The sequence below is a fragment of the Coregonus clupeaformis genome, chromosome 40, assembly GCF_020615455.1.
Source record: "Coregonus clupeaformis isolate EN_2021a chromosome 40, ASM2061545v1, whole genome shotgun sequence".
In the NCBI taxonomy this organism is placed as follows: domain Eukaryota; kingdom Metazoa; phylum Chordata; class Actinopteri; order Salmoniformes; family Salmonidae; genus Coregonus; species Coregonus clupeaformis.
In genome coordinates, this window is record NC_059231.1 from 23,034,613 (window position 1) to 23,056,943 (window position 22,331).

The 22,331-nt window shown below is 47.2% G+C and overlaps 1 protein-coding gene across 1 annotated transcript; it reads left to right on the top strand.

Moving 5' to 3' along the window:
* Positions 1-18,883: 18,883 nt before the first annotated feature.
* Positions 18,884-21,725, top strand: LOC121571658 (helix-loop-helix protein 2-like). The gene is made up of 2 exons (XM_041883251.2): positions 18,884-19,515; positions 20,310-21,725. Exon 2 carries the CDS (start codon positions 20,359-20,361, stop codon positions 20,731-20,733), a length of 375 nt encoding a protein of 124 aa, XP_041739185.1. The 5' UTR covers positions 18,884-19,515; positions 20,310-20,358; the 3' UTR covers positions 20,734-21,725.
* The last annotated feature ends 606 nt before the right edge of the window (positions 21,726-22,331 follow it).

A 22,331-nucleotide genomic window follows, 5' to 3' on the forward strand; every position in this document is an offset into this window, starting at 1 on the left:
GCTGAGAAGGAGGGACCAACTCCATATTAATGCCAATGATTTTGGAATGAGATGTTCGACAAGCAGGTGTCCACAAACTTTTGGTCATGCAGTGTATGAAGATAGTTATGGAATAAAAAGCTCCATTCATGGGGAATCTCCATTGAAAATGCTTTTAGTCCTGAACTAGGGTTAATATGTGTCTGGGAAATTGGATAGATCCCTTAGAGAGGGAGAGACTTAACAGACTGTTATTAGACTGACTCTGAGCCTACAGGCAAACACACATCTGTGGAAGTGAGCAAACAGGAAAGATGAGGCGGTCTTATCACACACATGCATGCATACACACACACACACAAACACATACACGCACACACGTTCTGCATGTCCTGGTACAGCCAACATAAATGATCTCCAGCCTGTATAGATTGCTCTGTGGCAGGTGAAGACCTTGAGAGCACAGTGTGTCACAGTCAGGTCTGAATATATGTATTAGACCCTGAGTATACTGCATGGTCATATAGTGGAAAGGTCACATTCTCCAAGGGTGTGTATTATCTTTTATTCTCCTCTCTCTCTCCTCCCATCCTCTCTTTTTTCTCCTCTCCTCTCTCTCTCTCCTCCCATCCTCTCCTTTTTCTCCTCTCCTCTCTCTCTCCTCCCATCCTCTCCTTTTTTCTCCTCTCCTCTCTCTCTCTCCTCCCATCCTCTCCTTTTTCTCCTCTCCTCTCTCTCTCTCCTCCCATCCCTCTCCTTTTTCTCCTCTCCTCTCTCTCTCTCCTCCCATCCTCTCCTTTTTCTCCTCTCCTCTCTCTCTCTCCTCCCATCCTCTCCTTTTTCTCCTCTCCTCTCTCTCTCTCCTCCCATCCTCTCCTTTTTCTCCTCTCCTCTCTCTCTCTCCTCCCATCCTCTCCTTTTTCTCCTCTCCTCTCTCTCTCCTCCCATCCTCTCCTTTTTCTCCTCTCTCTCTCTCTCTCTCTCTCCTCCCATCCTCTCATTTTCTCCTCTCCTCCTCCTCCTCCTCCTTCTCTCATAAGGATGATTGGGCACCCATTTTGGGATGTTTTTGTTTTCTTTACCTCTACTCCCTCAGGGCAAGGGGGCTGAAGTGATGTTCACTCATCCATAACAGAGAAAGCCCCGACACACGTAGAGGGCGTGTATAATAGGAAGTCTCTTGCGTGGGTCTGTACATTACTGTAGCATGTTACAGATCAACCGTACACTAGTTCATTGATCCTGACAGATATTGTTCAGAATCACTCCTTGGGACACCATGGGTCTATGGTAGGGTAGAGGCAAGTGGTAATCTTTCTTTCTTTCTTTCTTTCTTTCTTTCTTTCTTTCTTTCTTTCTTTCTTTCTTTCTTTCTTTCTTTCTTTCTTTCTTTCTTTCTTTCTTTCTTTCTTTCTTTCTTTCTCTCTCCCCATTTCTGTGGATTACAGGTATTACATTGTTCTTTGTGAATTTTTCAGAGGGACCCCTGTCACACTGACATACCCATCCAGTTCCCTCTCGGTCACCCTGTAAAGCAGAAACAGGTGTCCTGTCTGATGCCTATTTCAGTACATCACTGAGATTTTCATAGCATTTAGCGTGCATCACTAATTGAAGTGGATGTTTTTTTTAATGGGGAAGCTAACATTAGCGTTTCACCAACAGTCATATACACACATGGGGATTCCCAGCAGTGATGCTCTCAGTCTCAGGTGTGTGCTCTGCGCACAGCGAATGCATCTCCTCTGATTTTCCATTCACGCTTCTCTGAACCAATTACACATTTGCTAAGAGTTTGTTTTTCTGCTGATTTGTTTTTTTTCCCCCTCTTGCTTGTATTTTAATTACTGTTCAGTGTGGGAATTACGTGGAAGCTTGGGTGAAAAACTGGAGTGGATTAGAAGCTAAGTTGGAATGAATAGACTATTGTATTGTATTCTACTATTTTCTATATTCTATTCTATTCCTGACAGTCTTCATTAGAGAGGGTGAGAAATGTTGCTCGGGAGACCACTGCGCCAGTCTCCCGAGTGGTGCAGTGGTCTAAGGCACTGCATCGCAGTGCTAGCTGTGCCACTAGAGATCCTGGTTCAAATCCAGGCTCTGTCGTAGCCGGCCGCGACCGGGAGGCCTCAAGGGGCGGCGCACAATTGGCCCAGCGTCGTCCAGGGTAGGGGAGGGAATGGCCAGCAGGGATGTAGCTCAGTTGGTAGAGCATGGCGCTTGCAACGCCAGGGTTGTGGGTTCGATTCCCACGGGGGGCCAGTATGAAAAAATGAAAAAATAATGTATGCACTCACTAACTGTAAGTCGCTCTGGATAAGAGCGTCTGCTAAATGACTAAAATGTAAATGTAAAAAATGAGATGACTGAATGGGAAGTGTGTGGGGACGCACACACAGACACACACACAATGTCTGTATGTCTCTGAGATCTAGCAGCCAGACAGTTGGGCTAGTATTATTCCATAAATAAAATACCTCTGCCTATAAAATCATATTCCGATTCAGATCAATATGACATGGAAAACCTTGGAATAATTGTTCATGATTTCTTGGAATAATTGTTCTTGATTTCTGAAGGCACCTTTCCTGAGCTCAGTCTGTCTCAGCATGAACCTAAAAGCAGGGGATTAATTATTACCCCAATTCTTTTCAGCACACATGCAGCACTGGGGAATTTATTTAACATTATGGGGAATGTGAGTGGTCCTGTTGTGCGTAGTTGTGCACGCTTGTGTGTGAAGCAATGGAGTTCTCACTGCATCCCTCCTTTTATTCCCTCCCTTACTCCTCATCTCCTGTAGGTCCAGTAGCCATGGTTACAAAGCCGATCGATTAAATGCCATCTGATTCCAGACCAGCAGAAACAAAAGATGACAACAGATGGCAAACAGACGGAAAGAGAGAAAACAGATAAATGAACTGAGTTTCACTCTGCATGTTGGTCAATTACGGTACTTCAAAATCTACAGTTGATGAGAGTCACCACTCAAACAATGGAAGATACAGAGACAAGCAAACAGTCAGAATATGGGTGAGTGAGAGAAATGGGACAGCTTCAAAACCTTGGCAATTCAAACCGTTGTGATATAAACCTTGGACAGAAAACACTGTAGGGAGGAAGAGAGGAATGAGAGAGAGGGAATCGTGAAAGGAAGGAAAAAGAAAGCTTAATATAGGGAAACAGATGGTCCTCAAACGCACCCTGGACTCAAGGGAGACAGGGAGAGCGCACACAAATGCACCAACAGGCACACACACAGAATGACACATACACACACTAATATTTTATTGGAATCTACAATGAAACATTGAGCTACAAGGAAGGACCCATATTTTAAGGGGCCCAGATTGACTTGGTTTCACACACAGAGAGACAGATGAGAGAGGAAGTGATGGTTAGAGGTTTGAGGCTCCCTCCATCCTTTTACATGATGGAACAGATGGTGTCCAGGCTAGAGCAGACCAGGGGTACACCCAGGAGAGAGAGAGGAGAGAGGGGAAGAATGAGAGAGTGAGGACAGGAGGAAGAAGAGAAGAAGGAGAGTATTTGATTCAGTCACACAGAAATGTACTTGACAACAAAGTGACATTGTTTCTCTTGTACTATACAATTAGCATAGGTGCTTCCCATAAGGGCCAATTGTTTGGGTGGCTAACTGGTTGGTATAGGCTACCCACTGGGCACAGACGTCAGTTCAACGTCTAGTTTTGATTTACATTTGGTTGAGTTGTCAACTAACGTGAATTCAACGTGAAATTAACAAAACATTTCACCATGTCATTGGATTTAGGTTAAAAGGTGTGAAAAAAATACGAACTGCCCTTACGTTGATGACTTTTTGCAAATCAAATTCGTTTTCCACATTGATTCAACGCCATCACATCGATTTTTTGGGTTTCAATTACGTGAAAACAATGTTGATTCAACCAGTTTTTGCCCAGTGGGTACATTCTATCTGGACTGAGCACAGCTTGGTATAATTGATCTCCATTGATTCAGTGTTTAAGGCAAACTAAGCTGTTGAAAGGATTCCCAATTTGTCATCCTGTCAAAAGGAGCCACAGAAAATCAATAGTTGTGATCTATCCTTCCTGTCTGGGTGACAGGCAGCTGAATATGCTGTTGCACAATTACAGCACCACAACATGAGGACAACAAGGAACTGAGACGCTTCCTTTTCATAGTACTCAAAATTACTTCTCACACAAATCTAGTGGGCTTCATAATGCAAGCATGTTTCTTAATCTGCATAGTATTTCTGAAGCATTACCAAAAGTATGTTACAAATTAACGTTCATGTGGTGCTGTCGTATCATGTAAAGTTACAGGGAAACTGTATGTGTGTTTTTTTTGTGTGTGTGTATGTGTGTGTGTGGTCTCTGAACTGCGAGGAGTAACAGCGTATCCTACGTTGCTAACTACCATGACAAAGACCAAAGCCGGCGGGAGTACCGTTGTCGAGTACAGTGGTGTCTCTCTATCACATGTGAAGGATCTTTTAGTGCTTTGTCCAAATACTGGTGGATTCGACTAATAAAAGAATGGACGACCTGACCAGAGAGGTCCAGGCCCTAAAGAACAGTTTGCAGTTCTCCCAGGGTCAGCTCGATGAGTTGAAACAGGAGAACAGCAAGATTACAGCAATCTGTAAGTCATTGAGAGAGGACATCAGTTCTGTCTGTGAATCCATCATAACAATGACAGATAAATCAGACTATCTCGAGGGACAATCAAGGCATAACAACATGGTTGTGAACGGAATTGCAGAATCTCCACATGAGACCTGGACGGAGTCTGAGGACAAAGTGAGGGAAATGATCTCTGAGAAATTGAAGATGGACCACAGGAAGATTGAGGTGGAGCGCGCCCACAGGACTGGAAAAACCACCACCGGCCCAGGTGACAGGCCCAGGCCAATAGTGGTCAAGTTCCTGAGGTTCAAGGACAAGGTAACTGTTCTGGAAAGAGCCAAGAACTTGAGAGGAACGTATATCTTTCTCAACGAGGACTATCCTGAAGCTGTGTGCCAGAAGAGGAAATAACTTATCCCAGCCATGAAAGCTGCCAGAGCGTGTGGGGACTTTGCTTACATCCGCTATGACAGGCTCATTGTCCACCCTCCCTCCCAGAAGCCTGGAAGGGATGAGAGAGCCAAGCCTATGGGTTCGTAGCTTCAACTTCGCAGCACACACACACACACCAATTGATTAATGGACTGTATATTATTTTATATTGCTTTGTTTGCTCTTCCAGTATTACAGTGGGGGAAAAAAGTATTTAGTCAGCCACCAATTGTGCAAGTTCTCCCACTTAAAAAGATGAGAGAGGCCTGTAAAAATCCAGAAAATCACATTGTAGGATTTTTTATGAATTTATTTGCAAATTATGGTGGAAAATAAGTATTTGGTCAATAACAAACGTTTCTCAATACTTTGTTATATACCCTTTGTTGGCAATGACACAGGTCAAACGTTTTCTGTAAGTCTTCACAAGGTTTTCACACACTGTTGCTGGTATTTTGGCCCATTCCTCCATGCAGATCTCCTCTAGAGCAGTGATGTTTTGGGGCTGTCGCTGGGCAACACGGACTTTCAACTCCCTCCAAAGATTTTCTATGGGGTTGAGATCTGGAGACAGGCTAGGCCACTCCAGGACCTTGAAATGCTTCTTACGAAGCCACTCCTTCGTTGCCCGGGCGGTGTGTTTGGGATCATTGTCATGCTGAAAGACCCAGCCACGTTTCATCTTCAATGCCCTTGCTGATGGAAGGAGGTTTTCACTCAAAATCTCACGATACATGGCCCCATTCATTCTTTCCTTTACACGGATCAGTCGTCCTGGTCCCTTTGCAGAAAAACAGCCCCAAAGCATGATGTTTCCACCCCCATGCTTCACAGTAGGTATGGTGTTCTTTGGATGCAACTCAGCATTCTTTGTCCTCCAAACACGACAAGTTGAGTTTTTACCAAAAAGTTCTATTTTGGTTTCATCTGACCATATGACATTCTCCCAATCCTCTTCTGGATCATCCAAATGCACTCTAGCAAACTTCAGACGGGCCTGGACATGTACTGGCTTAAGCAGGGGGACACGTCTGGCACTGCAGGATTTGAGTCCCTGGCGGCGTAGTGTGTTACTGATGGTAGGCTTTGTTACTTTGGTCCCAGCTCTCTGCAGGTCATTCACTAGGTCCCCCCGTGTGGTTCTGGGATTTTTGCTCACCGTTCTTGTGATCATTTTGAGCCCACGGGGTGAGATCTTGCGTGGAGCCCCAGATTGAGGGAGATTATCAGTGGTCTTGTATGTCTTCCATTTCCTAAAAATTGCTCCCACAGTTGATTTCTTCAAACCAAGCTGCTTACCTATTGCAGATTCAGTCTTCCCAGCCTGGTGCAGGTCTACAATTCTGTTTCTGGTGTCCTTTGACAGCTCTTTGGTCTTGGCCATAGTGGAGTTTGGAGTGTGACTGTTTGAGGTTGTGGACAGGTGTCTTTTATACTGATAACAAGTTCAAACAGGTGCCATTAATACAGGTAACGAGTGGAGGACAGAGGAGCCTCTTAAAGAAGAAGTTACAGGTCTGTGAGAGCCAGAAATCTTGCTTGTTTGTAGGTGACCAAATACTTATTTTCCACCATAATTTGCAAATAAATTCATTAAAAAATGTGATTTTCTGGATTCTTTTTTCTCATTTTGTCTGTCATAGTTGACGTGTACCTATGATGAAAATTACAGGCCTCTCTCATCTTTTTAAGTGGGAGAACTTGCACAATTGGTGGCTAACTAAATACTTTTTCCCCCCACTGTATGTCCATCTCTGATAAGCTACCCAGGAAAGGGCTGAAAATAGCCCATATTAATATAAATATATATAGCCTTAGAAATAAGGTTAATGAAATCAATAACTTGCTAACATCAGATAACATTCATATATTAGCCATTTCTGAGACTCACTTAGATAATTCATTTGATGATACAGCAGTAGCAATACAAAAATATAACATCTATAGAAGAGACAAATGCTTATGGGGGAGGTGTTGCTTTATATATATATATATATATATTCAGAGCCATATCCCTGTAATGCTTAGAGAATATCTTATGTCAAGTGTTATTGAAGTGTCGTGGTTGCAGGTTCACTTGCTACATCTAAAGCCTTTTCTTTTGGGGTGTTGCTATAGGCCACCAAGTGCGAACAGTCAGTATTTAAATAATATGTGTGAAATGCTTGATAATGTATGTGATGTAAACAGAGAGGTCTACTTTCTTGGGGACCTGAATATTGACTGGTTTTCATCAAGCTGTCCGCTCAAGAGGAAGCTTCTTACTGTAACCAGTGCCTGTAATCTAGTTCAGGTTATTAATTAACCTACCAGGGTGTTTACAAACACTACAGGAACAAGATCATCCACATGTATCGATCACATTTTTACTAATACTGTAGAACTTTGTTCTAAAGCTGTATCCATACCCATTTGATGCAGTGATCACAATATTGTGGCTATATCCAGGAAAGCCAAAGTTCCAACAACTGGGCCTAAAATAGTGTATAAGAGATCATACAAAATATTTTGCTGTGACTCATATGTGGATGATGTAAAAATATATATTTGCTGGTCTGATGTGATTAATAAGAGCATCCAGATGCTGCACTTGATGAATTTATGAAATTGCTTCTTCCAATTATTGATAAACATGCACCTGTTATGAAATTGACTGTTAGAACTGTTAACACTCCATGGTTTGATGAGGAATTGAAAAACTGTATGGTTGAAAGAGATGGGGCAAAAGGAGTGGCTAATAAGTCTGGCTGCACATCTGGCTGGCTGACTTACTGCAAATTGAGAAATTATGTGACTAAACTTAACAAAAAGAAGAAGAAACTGTATTATGAAGCCAAGATCAATGATATAAAGAATGATGGAAAAAAAACTTTGGAGTACTTCAAATTCAATTCCATCTTTCATCAAATCAGATGGCTTATTCATCACAAAACCATTTGACGTTGCCAATTATTTTGGCAAAGTGGGCAAACTTAGGCAGGAAATGCCAACAATGAACAGTGAGCCATCGTATTCATGCATAAAAAAACAAATAATGAAAGAAAAAGCATTGCGAGTTTGAATTTTGTAAAGTTAGTGTGGGAGAGGTGGAAAAATTATTGTTATCGATCAATAATGACAAACCTCCTGGCATTGACAACTTAGATGGAAAGCTGCTGAGGATGGTAGCTGACTCTATAGCCACTCCTATCTGTCATATCTTTAATCTGAGCCTAGAGGAAAGTCTTTATCCTCAGGCCTGGAGGGAAGCCAAAGTAATTCCGCTACCCAACAATGGTAAAGTGGCATTTACTGGTTCTAACAGTAGACCTATAAGCTTTCTGCCAGATCGTAGCAAACTGTTGGAAAAAATTGTGTTTGACAAAATACAATGCTATTTCTCTGTAAACAAATTAACAACAGACTTTCAACATGCTTATAGGGAAGGGCACTCAACATGTACTGCACTGACACAAATTACTGATGATTGGTTGAAAGAAATTGATAATAAGAAGATTGTGGGAGCTGTACTGTTAGATTTCAGTACAGCCTTTGATATTATTGACCATAACCTGTTGTTGAAAAAACGTATGTGTTATGGCTTTTCAACCTCTGCCATATCGTGGATTCAGAGCTATCTATCTAATAGAACTCAGAGTTTTCTTTAATGGAAGCTTCTCTAATGTCAAACATGTAAAGTGTGTGATGTACCACAGGGCAGCTCTCTAGGCCCTCTACTCTTTTCTATTTTTTACCAATGACCTGCCACTGGCATTAAACAAAGCATGTGTGTCCATGTATGCTGATGATTCAACCATATACGCATCAGCAACCACAGCTAATGAAGTCAACGAAACCCTTAACAAAGAGTTGCAGTCTGTTTTGGAATGGGTGGCCAGTAATAAACTGGTCCTGAACATCTCTAAAACTAAGAGCATTGTATTTGGTACAAATCATTCCCTAAATTCTAGACCTCAGCTGAATCTGGTAATGAATGGTGTGGCTGTTGAACAAGTTGAGGAGACTAAATTACTTGGCGTTACCTTAGATTGTAAACTATCATAGTCATAACATATAGATTCAATGGTTGTAAAGATGGGGAGAGGTCTGTCCGTAATAAGAGATGCTCTGATGTTTTGACACCACACTCCAAAAAGCAAGTTCTGCAGGCTCTAGTTTTGTCTAATCTTGATTATTGTCCAGTCGTGTGGTCCAGTGCTGCAAGGAAATACCTAGTTAAGCTGCAGCTGGCCCAAAACAGAGTGGCACATCTTGCTCTTCATTGTAATCAGAGTGTCACGAGTTGCTAAGCCAGAACCCAGAAGCAGACCAGGACAAGGTAAGTTGAACGAAGGTGAGTGTTTATTTACAAGTTCAAGAGTGATGCTGAATAATCCAGGGAACAGAGCGGGCGGCGTTGATTAGTTGTTGGGGGTGCAGTGGTTGATCCCATCCTGGGTCGGCAGCCGCCGACCACCAGGCAGAGGTTGGATGAAGGTTCCGGACGGGTGACTGCAGATGGAACAAAACGGGGGTAAGTAAGCAACAAACCAACAAGGTGCAAAAACAACAAAACTAACGCTAGGCTCTAAGACTGATACTCTGGTAAACCTACTGTTCATGGCTAACGATCCGGCAGGAAATGGATGTTAGGCCAGAGCCTAAGAAGGGTGATGATCAGGACCAGGTGTGCAGATTGCTGATGGGATGCAGGTGCGGAAATCAAGAGAGCTCCCCGGAGCGTTCCAGAACCCTCGGGAAACTGGAGATCACGAACATAACAACTAGTCCACAGACAGGACCCGACTCAGACTGCCGGGATCGTTACAGTACCCCCCCTCCGACGAACGCCACCGGGCGGACTCCCGGAGCGCCAGGATGGAGGCGGTAGAAGTCACTGATGAGGTCAGCATCTAGGACCTGTCGCCGCGGAATCCAACTCCTCTCTTCAGGACCATACCCCTCCCAGTCCACGAGATACTGGAAACCCCGGCCCCGCCGTCTGGAATCCATGATGCGACGCACCGTGTAGGCAGGACCACCTCCGATCATCCGAGGAGGAGGAGGAGGAGGCGGAGGAGGCAACAGAGGACTGAGGAAAACAGGCTTGAGGCAGGAGACATGAAAGGTGGGATGGACTCTGAGCGTCCTCGGGAGTTTGAGTCGAACTGCCACCGGATTGATCACCTTCTCCACCACAAACGGACCAATGAACTTCGGTAACAACTTCCTAGACTCAGTCCGTAAAGGAAGATCCCGTGTGGCCAACCAGACCCTATCTCCGATGGTGTAGGTGGGAGCGGGGATCCGGCGACGATTCGCCTGGAGCTGATACCGGTCCGAAACTCTAAGGAGTGCTTTTCTGGCCCGATGCCAGGTCCGGTGGCAACGACGAATATGGACCTGAACAGAAGGCACTGAGAGCTCCTTCTCCTGAGAAGGGAACAAGGGAGGTTGGTAGCCATACAGGCACTGGAAGGGAGACATCCCAGTGGCAGATGTAGGGAGAGTATTGTGGGCATACTCAACCCAAGGCAACTGAGAGACCCAGGAGGTGGGGTTGGAAGAGGCCAGACAGCGTAGCGTGGATTCCATCTTCTGGTTGGCTCTCTCCGCCTGACCATTAGATTGGGGGTGAAAACCAGATGTGAGACTGACTGTAGCTCCAATGGCCAAACAGAAGGACTTCCAGACAGCAGAGGTAAACTGAGGGCCACGGTCGGAAACGATATCACTGGGCAACCCGTGGACCCTGAAAACCTCCCTAACCAGGATCTCGGACGTCTCCGAGGCAGAGGGAAGCTTGGCAATAGGCACAAAGTGGGCGAACTTGCTGAATCTGTCCACGATAGTCAGAACGACCGTGTTCCCCTCAGAAGCGGGCAACCCAGTGACAAAGTCCAGGGCCAGATGCGACCATGGTCGCCGGGGAATAGGAAGGGGGTGAAGTAGTCCAGAGCTGGGCCGATTGGTACTCTTATTCTGCGCACACACTGGACAGGCAGCAACATAACCCCGAGTATCCTCGGCCATGGCGGGCCACCAAAAACGTCTGCGAAGAAACGCCATTGTCCGAGCCACGCCAGGGTGACAAGCCATCTTGCTGGCGTGGGACCATTTGAGGACAGCAGGACGAACCGACTCAGGCACAAACAACCGACCGGGTGGACCGTTACCGGGACCGGGCTGAGTCCGAAGGGCCGCCAGCACCTCCTCCTCAATCTTCCACATAACTGCTCCCACGACGCAGTTCCGGGGGAGAATTGTCTCGGTCTTGGACCCACTCTCCTCCGTCTTGGAGAACATCCGGGACAAGGCGTCCGCCTTGCCGTTCTTAGATCCAGGTCGGAACGTCAGGGAAAACTTGAATCGTCCGAAAAACAACGCCCACCTGGCCTGGCCGGGGAGTTGAGACGTTTAGCCGATTGCACGTAAGCAAGATTCTTGTGGTCAGTCCAGACAATAAACGGTTGCTCCGCCCCCTCCAACCAGTGGCGCCACTCCTCCAAGGCAAGTTTCACCGCGAGAAGCTCCCGGTTACCCACATCGTAATTCCTCTCCGCAGGCGAAAGGCGACGAGTAGTAGGCGCAGGGATGGAGTTTACTGTCCGTGGAGCATCGCTGCGACAGGATGGCGCCAACTCCCACATCAGACGCGTCCACTTCAACGACGAACTGACGGGCCGTGTCCGGTTGAGAGAGAATCGGTGCGTTGGTGAATCGCCTCTTCAAATCCAGAAACGCTCGATCCGCCTCCGGATTCCACTTGAAGGTCCTGATACTGGAAGTCAAGGCAGTTAACGGAGCGGCCACACGGCTGTAATCCCGGATGAATCTGCGGTAGAAATTCGCAAACCCCAAAAATCTCTGGAGCTGCAATCTCGTACCGGGCTGGGCCCATTCCAGAACCGCTCTAACCTTCTCCTGGTCCATCCTAATCTCTCCCCTGGAGATGATGTACCCGAGAAAGGATGTCGTGTGGGCGTGAAACTCGCACTTCTCGGCCTTCACGAACAGGCGATTCTCCAACAATCGCTGCAGAACCTGCCGGACATGCTGGACGTGGTCGGAAGGTTCCTTCGAGAAGATCAGAATGTCATCCAGGTAAACAAACACAAAGAGACCGATCATATCTCTCAGGACGTCGTTCACCATACTCTGGAATACCGCTGGAGCATTGGTCAGTCCAAACGGCATCACCTGATACTCGAAGTGACCCATCGGTGTATTGAAACCCGTCAACCACTCGTCCCCCTCTCTGATCCGGACCATGTGATACGCATTGCGTAGGTCTAGCTTGGTGAACACCGTAGCACCCTGTAAGGAGTCGAAGGCAGAACTCATCAAGGGCAGGGGATACTTGTTCTTGACCGTGATGTCATTCAACCCCCGATAATCAATACACGGTCGAAGAGAGCCATCCTTCTTACCCACAAAGAAGAATCCTGCCCCCAGGGGGTGATGACGAGGGACGAACGAGACCAGCAGCTAGGGACTCCTTGATGTAGGTCTCCAAAGCCTCACGTTCAGGTCGGGAGATACTGTATAACCTTCCCTTGGGGTAGACAGCTCCAGGGAACAGGTTGATGGCACAATCATATGGTCGGTGGGGAGGGAGTGACAGAGCCTTCTGCTTACTGAAAACTTCCCCCAAATCGTGATATGTCTCGGGAACCAGGGACAAATCTGGGGGTTTAGCCTCAATCACCTGACTGGGAACCGAATGGGGCCAGGCAGTCTTGAGACAGTTAGCATGACAATCAAGGCTCCAACTCGTTACCTTGCCCGTCACCCAATCGAACGTGGGATTGTGTTCCTTCAGCCAGGGGTATCCAAGGACCAGAGGAACCTGGGAAGACGGCAGAATGAAGAATGAAATCATCTCAGAATGATTCCCCGACAACCGCATCTTAACCGGTTCAGTCCTCATCGTGATACGTGCCAGACTACTGCCGTCCAGAGTGGTAGCTTCAATGGCTTCCGGCAATTGCTCCTTGGAAAGCCCCAGCTGTTCCACCAACTCGGCATCTAGAAAGCTTCCATCGGCACCTGAATCGATAAAAGCGTTAATCGCTAAGCTCTGATTCCTGTTCATAAGGGTAGCCGGGAACGGGGGTCTGACAGAGGTATTGAGAGGTCGAAACTGGCTCGCTAAAAGTCCTCCCAACTTTAGCGAGCCGCGCAGTTTGACGACCCGACTGGAACCTGAGAAGCTGATCGGTTGGACGGAGCCCATTGCTTCTCCCTCCTTCGCTCTCGGACTCGATTATCCACCCGAATAGACAAGGCTACCAAGCTGTCCAGGTCACTAGACTCGGATAGGAGATCAACTCATCCTTGAGCTGCTCCGACAGACCCTGGTAAAAGGCCGCTTGCAGAGCCTCCTCATTCCACCCACTCTCCACAGCCAACGTCTTGAACTCGATCACGAAGTCGGCCACGCTGCGAGTTCCTTGGCGAAGCGAAAACAGGCGCCTAGCTGCGTCCCTCCCTCGGACGGAATGGTCGAAGAGCTTCCTCATCTCGGCCGTGAACCCCTGGTATGAAGCCATGCAGGGATCCTGTCGTTCCCAAACGGCTGAAGCCCACTCCAGCGCTCGACCACGCAGCAACTCAATCACAAAGGCTATCCTAGCCTTGTCTGTGGCATAAGAGTAGGGCTGTAGATCGAACACTAATCCACACTGCATAAGGAAGGAACGGCATCTTCCCAGCTCCCCCTCATATTTATCCGGTGTCGGAACCTTGGGCTCACGGAAGGACACAGCTTCAGAAGCGGCAGGCGAGATGGGTGAAACCGGTAGTGGATCTTCCACCGGACACTTGCGTTGGTTCTGGACCTCCGTCAGACCGGTAGAAAGGTTCCGAACTGACAACGCGATCTCCTGTAGTACCGTGCTATGATGGCCCAACATCTTCTCCTGCTGGGTAATGGCATGGCGAACAGAGTCCAGGTCCGCTGGGTTCATTACGGGCCGGATCGTTCTGTCACGAGTTGCTAAGCCAGAACCCAGAAGCAGACCAGGACAAGGTAAGTTGAACGAAGGTGAGTGTTTATTTACAAGTTCAAGAGTGATGCTGAATAATCCAGGGAACAGAGCGGGCGGCGTTGATTAGTTGTTGGGGGTGCAGTGGTTGATCCCATCCTGGGTCGGCAGCCGCCGACCACCAGGCAGAGGTTGGATGAAGGTTCCGGACGGGTGACTGCAGATGGAACAAAACGGGGGTAAGTAAGCAACAAACCAACAAGGTGCAAAAACAACAAAACTAACGCTAGGCTCTAAGACTGATACTCTGGTAAACCTACTGTTCATGGCTAACGATCCGGCAGGAAATGGATGTTAGGCCAGAGCCTAAGAAGGGTGATGATCAGGACCAGGTGTGCAGATTGCTGATGGGATGCAGGTGCGGAAATCAAGAGAGCTCCCCGGAGCGTTCCAGAACCCTCGGGAAACTGGAGATCACGAACATAACAACTAGTCCACAGACAGGACCCGACTCAGACTGCCGGGATCGTTACACAGAGGGCTGATATAAATACTATGCATGCCAGTCTCTCTTGGCTAAGAGTTGAGGAGAGACTGACTGCATCACTTTTTATAAGAAACATGAATGTGTTGAAAATCCCAAATTGTTTGCATAATGAACTTACACACAGCTCTGACACACACACTTACCTCACCAGACATGCCACCAGGGGTCTTTTCACAGTCCCCAAATCCAGAACAAATTCAAGAAAGCGTACAGTATTGTCACGTTCGTTGTATAAAGGATCGCACCAAGGTGCAGCGTGGTATGTTTAATATATTAAAGAAACACTTGACAAAATAACAAAAGCAACTGAACGTGAAGTTCTAAACGCTAACAGCAACAAGCCTAAACAGAAACAGAATCAGAAACAAGATCCCACAACATAGGTAGGCAAAATGGCTGCCTAAGTATGATCCCCAATCAGAGACAACGATATACAGCTGCCTCTGATTGGGAACCACACCCGGCCAACATAGAAATAGAATAAACTAGATTCTATCCAAATCACACCCTGACCTAACCAAACAGAGAATACAGGTGATCTCTAAGGTCAGGGCGTGACAGTACCCCCCCCCCAAAGGTGCAGACTCCGGCCGCAAAAACCTGACTCATTAGGGGAGGGTCCGGGTGGGCTTCCAGCCTCGGTGGCGGCTCCGGCTTCGGACGTGACGTAGGCAGTAAACTCCTCTTCCATCCTGCCTCCCCTTTGCATGCCCGGTCCGGTCTTGACCCCAGCGCGATGCTTCCCCTCTCAGTCCTCCCACGATGCACTAAGCCCTGTCTGGACCCTGGTGTGGGAGCCCTCGACCCTGGAGAGGGGCTGCCGTCTGGTCCCGGCCCAGCAGTCCTCCCACGATGCACCAAGCCCTGTCTGGACCCTGGTGTGGGAGACCCCGACCCTGGAAAGGGGTTAACGTCTGGTTCCAGCCCGGCAGTCCTCCTGCGATGCACCAAGTCCTGTCTGGACCCTGGTTGAGCGGATGGCTCTGGCATGGGGGAAGAGTAGACGACCGGACCCGGACTGGGCACCGGTGAAGCGGACTGTCCCTGCTCTGGTAGGGAGCAGATAACCAGAGCTGGACTAGGCACCGGTGGAGCGGACTGCTCTGGCACTGGAGTGAAACAGCTGACCGGAGCTGGACTAGGCACCGGTGGAGCGGACTGCTCTGGCACTGGAGTGAAGCAGCTGACTGGAGCTGGACTAGGCACCGGTGGAGCGGACTGCTCAGGCACTGGAGTGGAGCAGCAGACCGGAGCTGGACTAGGCACCGGTGGAGCGGACTGCTCTGGCACTGGAGTAGAGCAGCTGACCGGAGCTGGACTAGGCACCGGTGGAGCGGACTGCTCTGGCACTGGAGTGGAGCAGCTGACCGGAGCTGGACTCTTCGGGCCATGGATCATCACTGGTGGCTTCGTGCCAGTGCGGGGCGCTGGCACAGGACGCACCGGGCTGGCGACACGCACCACTGGTTTGGTGCGAGGAGCAGGTACGGGCCGTACAGGACTGGAGACACGCACCACTGGTTTGGTGCGAGGAGTAGGTACGGGGCGCACCGGGCTGGCGACACGCACCACTGGTTTGGTGCAAGGAGCAGGTACGGGGCGCACTGGGCTGGTGACACGCACCACTGGTTTGGTGCAAGGAGCAGGTACGGGCCGTACAGGACTGGAGACACGCACCACAGGTTTGGTGCGAGGAACAGGTATGGGGCGCACCGGGCTGGTGACACGCAACACTGGTTTGGTGTGAGGAGCAGGTACGGGCCGTACAGGACTGGAGACACGCACCACAGGTTTGGTGCGAGGATCAGGTACGGGGCGCACCGGGCTGGTGACACGCACCACTGGTTTGGTGCGAGGAGCAGGTACTGGCCATACAGTACTGGAGATGCACCACTGGTTTGGTGCGAGGAACAGGTACGGGGCGCACCGGGCTGGCGACACGCACCACTGGTTTAGTGCGAGGAGCAGGTACGGGCCGTACATGACTGCAGACACGCACCACTGGTTTGGTGCGAGGAGCAGGTACGGGCCGTACAGGACTGGAGACACGCACCACTGGTTTGGCGCGAGGAGCAGGCACGGGCCGTACCAGGCTGGGGACACGCACCACTGGTTTGGTGCGAGGAGCAGGTACGGTCCGTACCGGACTGGAGACACGCACCACTGGTTTGTTGCGTGGAGCAGGCACAGGCCATACCGGGCTGGGAAGTCGCTCTGGCGACTTTTTTATTACAGCCCAGTGCGTAGAGCCGGTGCAGGATATACTGGGCCGTGGAGGCGCACTGGAGGTCTGGAGCATAGAGCTGGCACAACCTGTCCTGGCTGGATGCCCACTTCCGCACGGCACGTGCGTGGCGCTAGCACAGGACGCACTGGGCTTTGAAGGCGCACTGGCGACACAGTGCGTATCTCCGCATAACACGGAGCCTGAACGGTCACACGCTTCTTAATGCGAAGGCGGGGAGTTGGCTCTGCTCTGAAACCTGGCTCCGCCAACCACCCCGTGTTCCCCCGAATTTTTTTTTATTGGGGCTGCCTCTCAGGCTTCCTTCCTAATCGTGCACTTTGGAGTTGCCGTTTTTTCTCCCTCGCTGCCTCCGTTTGCTCCCAAGGAAGGCGATCCATACCAGCCTGGATCTCTTCCCACGTCCATGATCCCTTTCCATTTAATATCTACTCCCATGTCCATGATGTCTGCTCCTCCTGGCCTCGCTGCTTGGTCCGTTGGTGGTGGGATCTTCTGTCACGTTTGTTGTGTAAAGGATCGGACCAAGGTGCAGCGTGGTATGCTTACATGTTTAATATATTAAAGAAACACTTGACAAAATAACAAAAGCAACTGAACGTGAAGTTCTAAACGCTAACAGCAACAAGCCTAAACCGAAACAGAAACAAGATCCCACAACATAGGTAGGCAAAATGGCTGCCTAAGTATGATCCCCAATCAGAGACAACGATAGACAGCTGCCTCTGATTGGGAACCACACCCGGCCAAGATAGAAATAGAATAAACTAGATTCTATCCAAATCACACCCTGACCTAACCAAACAGAGAATACAGGTGATCTCTAAGGTCAGGGCGTGACAAGTATTATATAGAGCCATTATTGCATGGAACTCCGTTCCATCTCCTATTGCTCAAATAAACAGCAAGCCTTGTTTCAAAAAACAGATAAAGCAACACCTCACGGCATAACGCCTCTCCCCTATTTGACCTAGATAGTTTGTGTATGTATTGATATGTAGGCTGTGTGCCTTTGTTTTTAAATGTATGTAGTTCTGTCCTTGAGCTGTTCTTGTCTATTAATGTTCTGTATTATGTCATGTTTCATGTTTTGTGTGGACTCCAGGAAGAGTAGCTGCTGCTTTTGCAACAGCTAATGGGGATCCTAATAAAATACCAATACCAAAAGGTGAGGGGTACAGCAGTCTATGGACCAATTACTGTAGACAGCTGCTTTATTGTGGAACACACATTCAACACACACACACACACACAGTCTCTATTTTTCTTACCTACACCCATACACACACACTCCCCTCCCCTGTGACAGTGTAACAGTGTGTGTTAGGTCTGACAGTATGGCTGCTGCCCCTATGGCCACCCTATTCCCATGACACCCCTACACAATCAGATTGGGATGGGGCCACACCATGGTTCCATATGTCCCTTTTTCAGCTATGCTGTTTCCTTCATTTATTAGAGTCTGTTCGTTTCTCTGTGTAAGAAGGAGCAATATTGTAGCATTAGCTTCATATCATGATATTTGGATAATTGGTCCAAGTAATAGAGTAACCTTTATTGAGCTTGCTGTTGATCTGTTTATGTCTCTCATTGATTATACAGTATAACATGTGACTTCCAATATACCTTCCATCTCTTCTCTGCCTCACCATCCCAACCTTGTATAGTAGCTTTATTATCTCCCCAGGCCAATTAAAGTGACAATGATAGCAGAGCAGGTGTTATGCTGTAGTTTTAGAGTGACAAAGCCCTATATTCTCTCCACCTTTACTGCTCCCAGATCGTCTATGAGCATATTGAACTGTTAAACTTCAATTTATCATCACCATGACCAGGTCCACCCAGGTGCTGGAACAGTTGGTATTCATTACATCAATCAATTGATTAATAAATATGTTATGTGTGGTTTGCTTGCACTGATCAACACCGTGATCATCTTACTAACACCTTTACTCAAATGGTCAAAGTGTGTCAGTACAGGGATCTGTCCAATACACACCACGATATGTCACCATTGGTGTCCATATACTATCGCAGGGGAGAGGAGGAGGGAGGGTGAAAGAAGAACGAGGCAGACAATACCATTCCACATATATTCCTCATGCTGCAGTCACTCCGTGCGAGGCTTTATTAGGGGGTCGGCTCTTCTTATCTCTCACACAATCTGGCACGCGCAAGAGGGTCGGCATGCGCGAAGGTGAGACATGAGGAGGCAGAAGGATTCCCTGTAATCGGTCCCCTCACAGAAGAATGGTCCCTGGCATGCAGTCTACTAAAGCGCATCTAACATTATCATAATATCACGGAAAAACAAGACGGACTACAGGAGTCACTCTCTCCACGAGCGCAGCCTGTCCTGACAACAACCTCCTTTATTTTCTACAGCAGAGGTCAAGAGACAACAGTTCAGAAAATCTGTCCTCAGACAATCAAGTGATGCTCAAATGAAGAGAACGAAAGAACGACAACAGAAACACCTGCCGTCCGCTTATAGTTAATGGACACAAAATAGTTTTGAATAGACAAACATCTAATTTGAAGACTTTTGTTCGCATCACTTATAATAAAATTAGTTTTGCGCGAAACTGAAATGTTGATGAGAGGGTTGAAGATGTGTGACCGTGAGTGACACCAACGAGAGACAGTTTTTACAGTGGAAATAACTCCTCAGGGGTGCACCCTTGGACAAAGTTGAACAAATTTAAACTGGTGAGTTTCAACATTCCTCAAATTGAAACTAATAACTGCTTTATGCTGGCTGGTTTTATAGCATATCTGTTTCCTCTTTACAGTTGGGCTACCTTTTATAGGCTATATCTGTTTATTTTATTACAGAAAAAAATACAGTGTTGTATGATCATTTTTGTTATCCCCTTTAAACTCTAAAAGTTCCATGTTGAATGTTGGTGCCTTTATATGACCCACCATATAAAGGATATCCCGTTTGTGTCTCGGCATATTTCAAACGCGCATCATTCAACCATACAGCGCGTGAATCGTCTGCAAGACAGATGATCAGCTGCTCAGGTGAATCCAGAGCTCTCCCAATAATTAATTTCAATTAAGTCAGATAATGATTTAATGTCTGCTGTGTTAGGTGGTCTCTGTTTGCAGCTATCGGATTTAATGAAATGCAGCCTCGAAATTTGCTTCGATAAAATGGGCAGATGAGACAGTTTAAAATGGGCAAGACTAGCCAGATTTGCAAAACTTTATGAATAGTAATAAGCTATTTTCGATAGATCCTACATAGGGCTTTTTAATAATCCAGATAAGACACGCCACATTGTATCAACCGGGAAAGAAGCACTTAAATCAGACAATAGGCCTAGACAAAAGTGATTTGTTAGAATCAGCACCAAGGACAGCGCACAACAGGTTTGCGAACATGCCCATCTTGCTAAAATATTCTATAATTTTTTTTAAATCGAATTGTCCACAGAAACTAAACATATTCTCTCACATATACTCTGTTATAAGACTAAACCCTATTTCTCCCACAGGGGTTGAACCTTTGATCTGAAAACAGACCACAAAACAGACGGCCTGAAGATGATGCTGAGTCCTGACCAGCCAGACGTCGACCTTCCCTGGGGGCAGCCCGACACAGAGACCCTGCTGAACAGCATCAAGATGGAGTGCGCCCCCCTGCCCGCAGAGCCCGCAGAGGGCGAAGGCAAAGCGCGCTCTCTGTCCATTCCTTCCCTCAGCAGAGAGGAGAAGAGGAGGCGGAGGCGCGCTACAGCCAAGTACCGGTCCGCGCACGCAACAAGAGAGCGCATCCGCGTCGAGGCTTTCAACGTTGGGTTCGCCGAGCTGAGGAAACTTCTCCCGACACTTCCGCCAGACAAGAAGCTGTCCAAGATTGAGATCCTCCGACTCGCAATCTGCTACATCACCTACCTCAACCATGTGCTGGATGCTTAGGGTACGAGTCAAGGATGGACAGCGTCAGTGAAGGAGAGAAGACTAAAGATGGAGACTGGGTAGGGTGAACTGCATAAGAATGCTTGATAGACATTGTTGCCACATATATGGCCTGGGAGCTCTGCTGTGCCTGTGGTGTGTCCCCAAGTGCCCTGTTTGCTGCCACTGTAGGCCAGAGTCACACAATAAAACAGGACCTACTGTCTTTCTCAGTGTTGTGACGGAGAGAAACTGCTGCCCCACTGGACTTACCCACAGACTTACCCAATCCAATCCAAATTTGCGGTGTCAGAAAACGCAATAATGTCGGGCCGTCCTACTTCTTATAGGTCTAGTAGCCTAGTATTGAAAAGCTGTCCTGTTAGCCAATATTTGCCATGGCGAAACTTCTCTCCGGACAGGGCTGATTTAAAGGACATATAGCTGTAGAGATTCGCTGAAATCAGTGATCAAGATCAAAGTAGAATATAAGTGCCACTTATTTACAGAAATTATATGGTGTATATTGTATTCGTCATTTGTTTTTAGATTAGGCTTAGTAAGTTTATTTATTGATCAATTCATGTTTAGTCATTTCTTATGTCTGGTGTTTGCACATGCATATTTATATGTAATATATGTATAAAACAATTATTTATACTCTGACAACAGAACGAATACTGTTGCTCTTTGATGCACTTTTTATCGGATTTTATCTAGTAAAAATTTCCTAAAATGTATTTGAAATCCCTGTTAAATCCAGAGGTTGCAATGGAAATTGTAGTATTTCATTTAGGAGGGTGAGACACAGTTTCAGCTTTAAGCCTACAATTTCATTATTCGATTTTGCGATTGTCCAGAAGTTTGTTGGTTTCATGTTGAGCTTTTTAAGACAATACATTTTTTTTCTGTGACAAAAACTCCATCGTTTCTGTAGACAATACCTGCTTTCCAAAGATTGCTTAACATTTCAGGGGGGCATAGATATAACACACTGAAACAGCTTTGCTAAATCAAATAAACACTTTTTTTTTTTAATGAAATGTTTGTTGTTGTATGGACATTCTGGCAGACGTTCAGGTGGAAATTCGACTAAAACATTTCTAAGCTAGAGATGTCTGTGACGCCAGGCTATTCCATCATTTCCCCAGATTGAAGAGGCGAGGTCTGGGCCAGTGTCTGAGCTGGGGCTTCGCTCTGCAGCGGGCGGCCAAACGCTCTCCCCACGGACGGGGCAGGTGTTCCTGCAGACGAGCAGAGACAATCACATTACAGCCCATCCGTCTGCCAAATCCCCCGGGACACGCGCGGGCACACACACGCACGCATACATTTAGGGAGAGGTGACATGGGTATTATGGACAATAGAAAAAGCATCATATTGGCTGGACAAAGAGAGCTTATTCAATCGAGAAATAATAAGAACAATAATTGTAGGCTGTAGGTCTAATAAAAATAGGCTAATTCTACGTTTATTATTTGAATTTGGATAGCCCATTGATAAATAATGCAACCTAAAGCAGCACAGCAAATACTGCATGAAAACCATTAAATATTTATAAACAAACAAGATTTTCTACATGGAAATTCATGTCAGTTTTGTGAATACAGAAGAAGCA

Bases quoted from the DNA above. Each gene is read 5' to 3' on its own strand.
- LOC121571658 (XM_041883251.2), top strand. From the start codon at position 20,359: ATGATGCTGAGTCCTGACCAGCCAGACGTCGACCTTCCCTGGGGGCAG.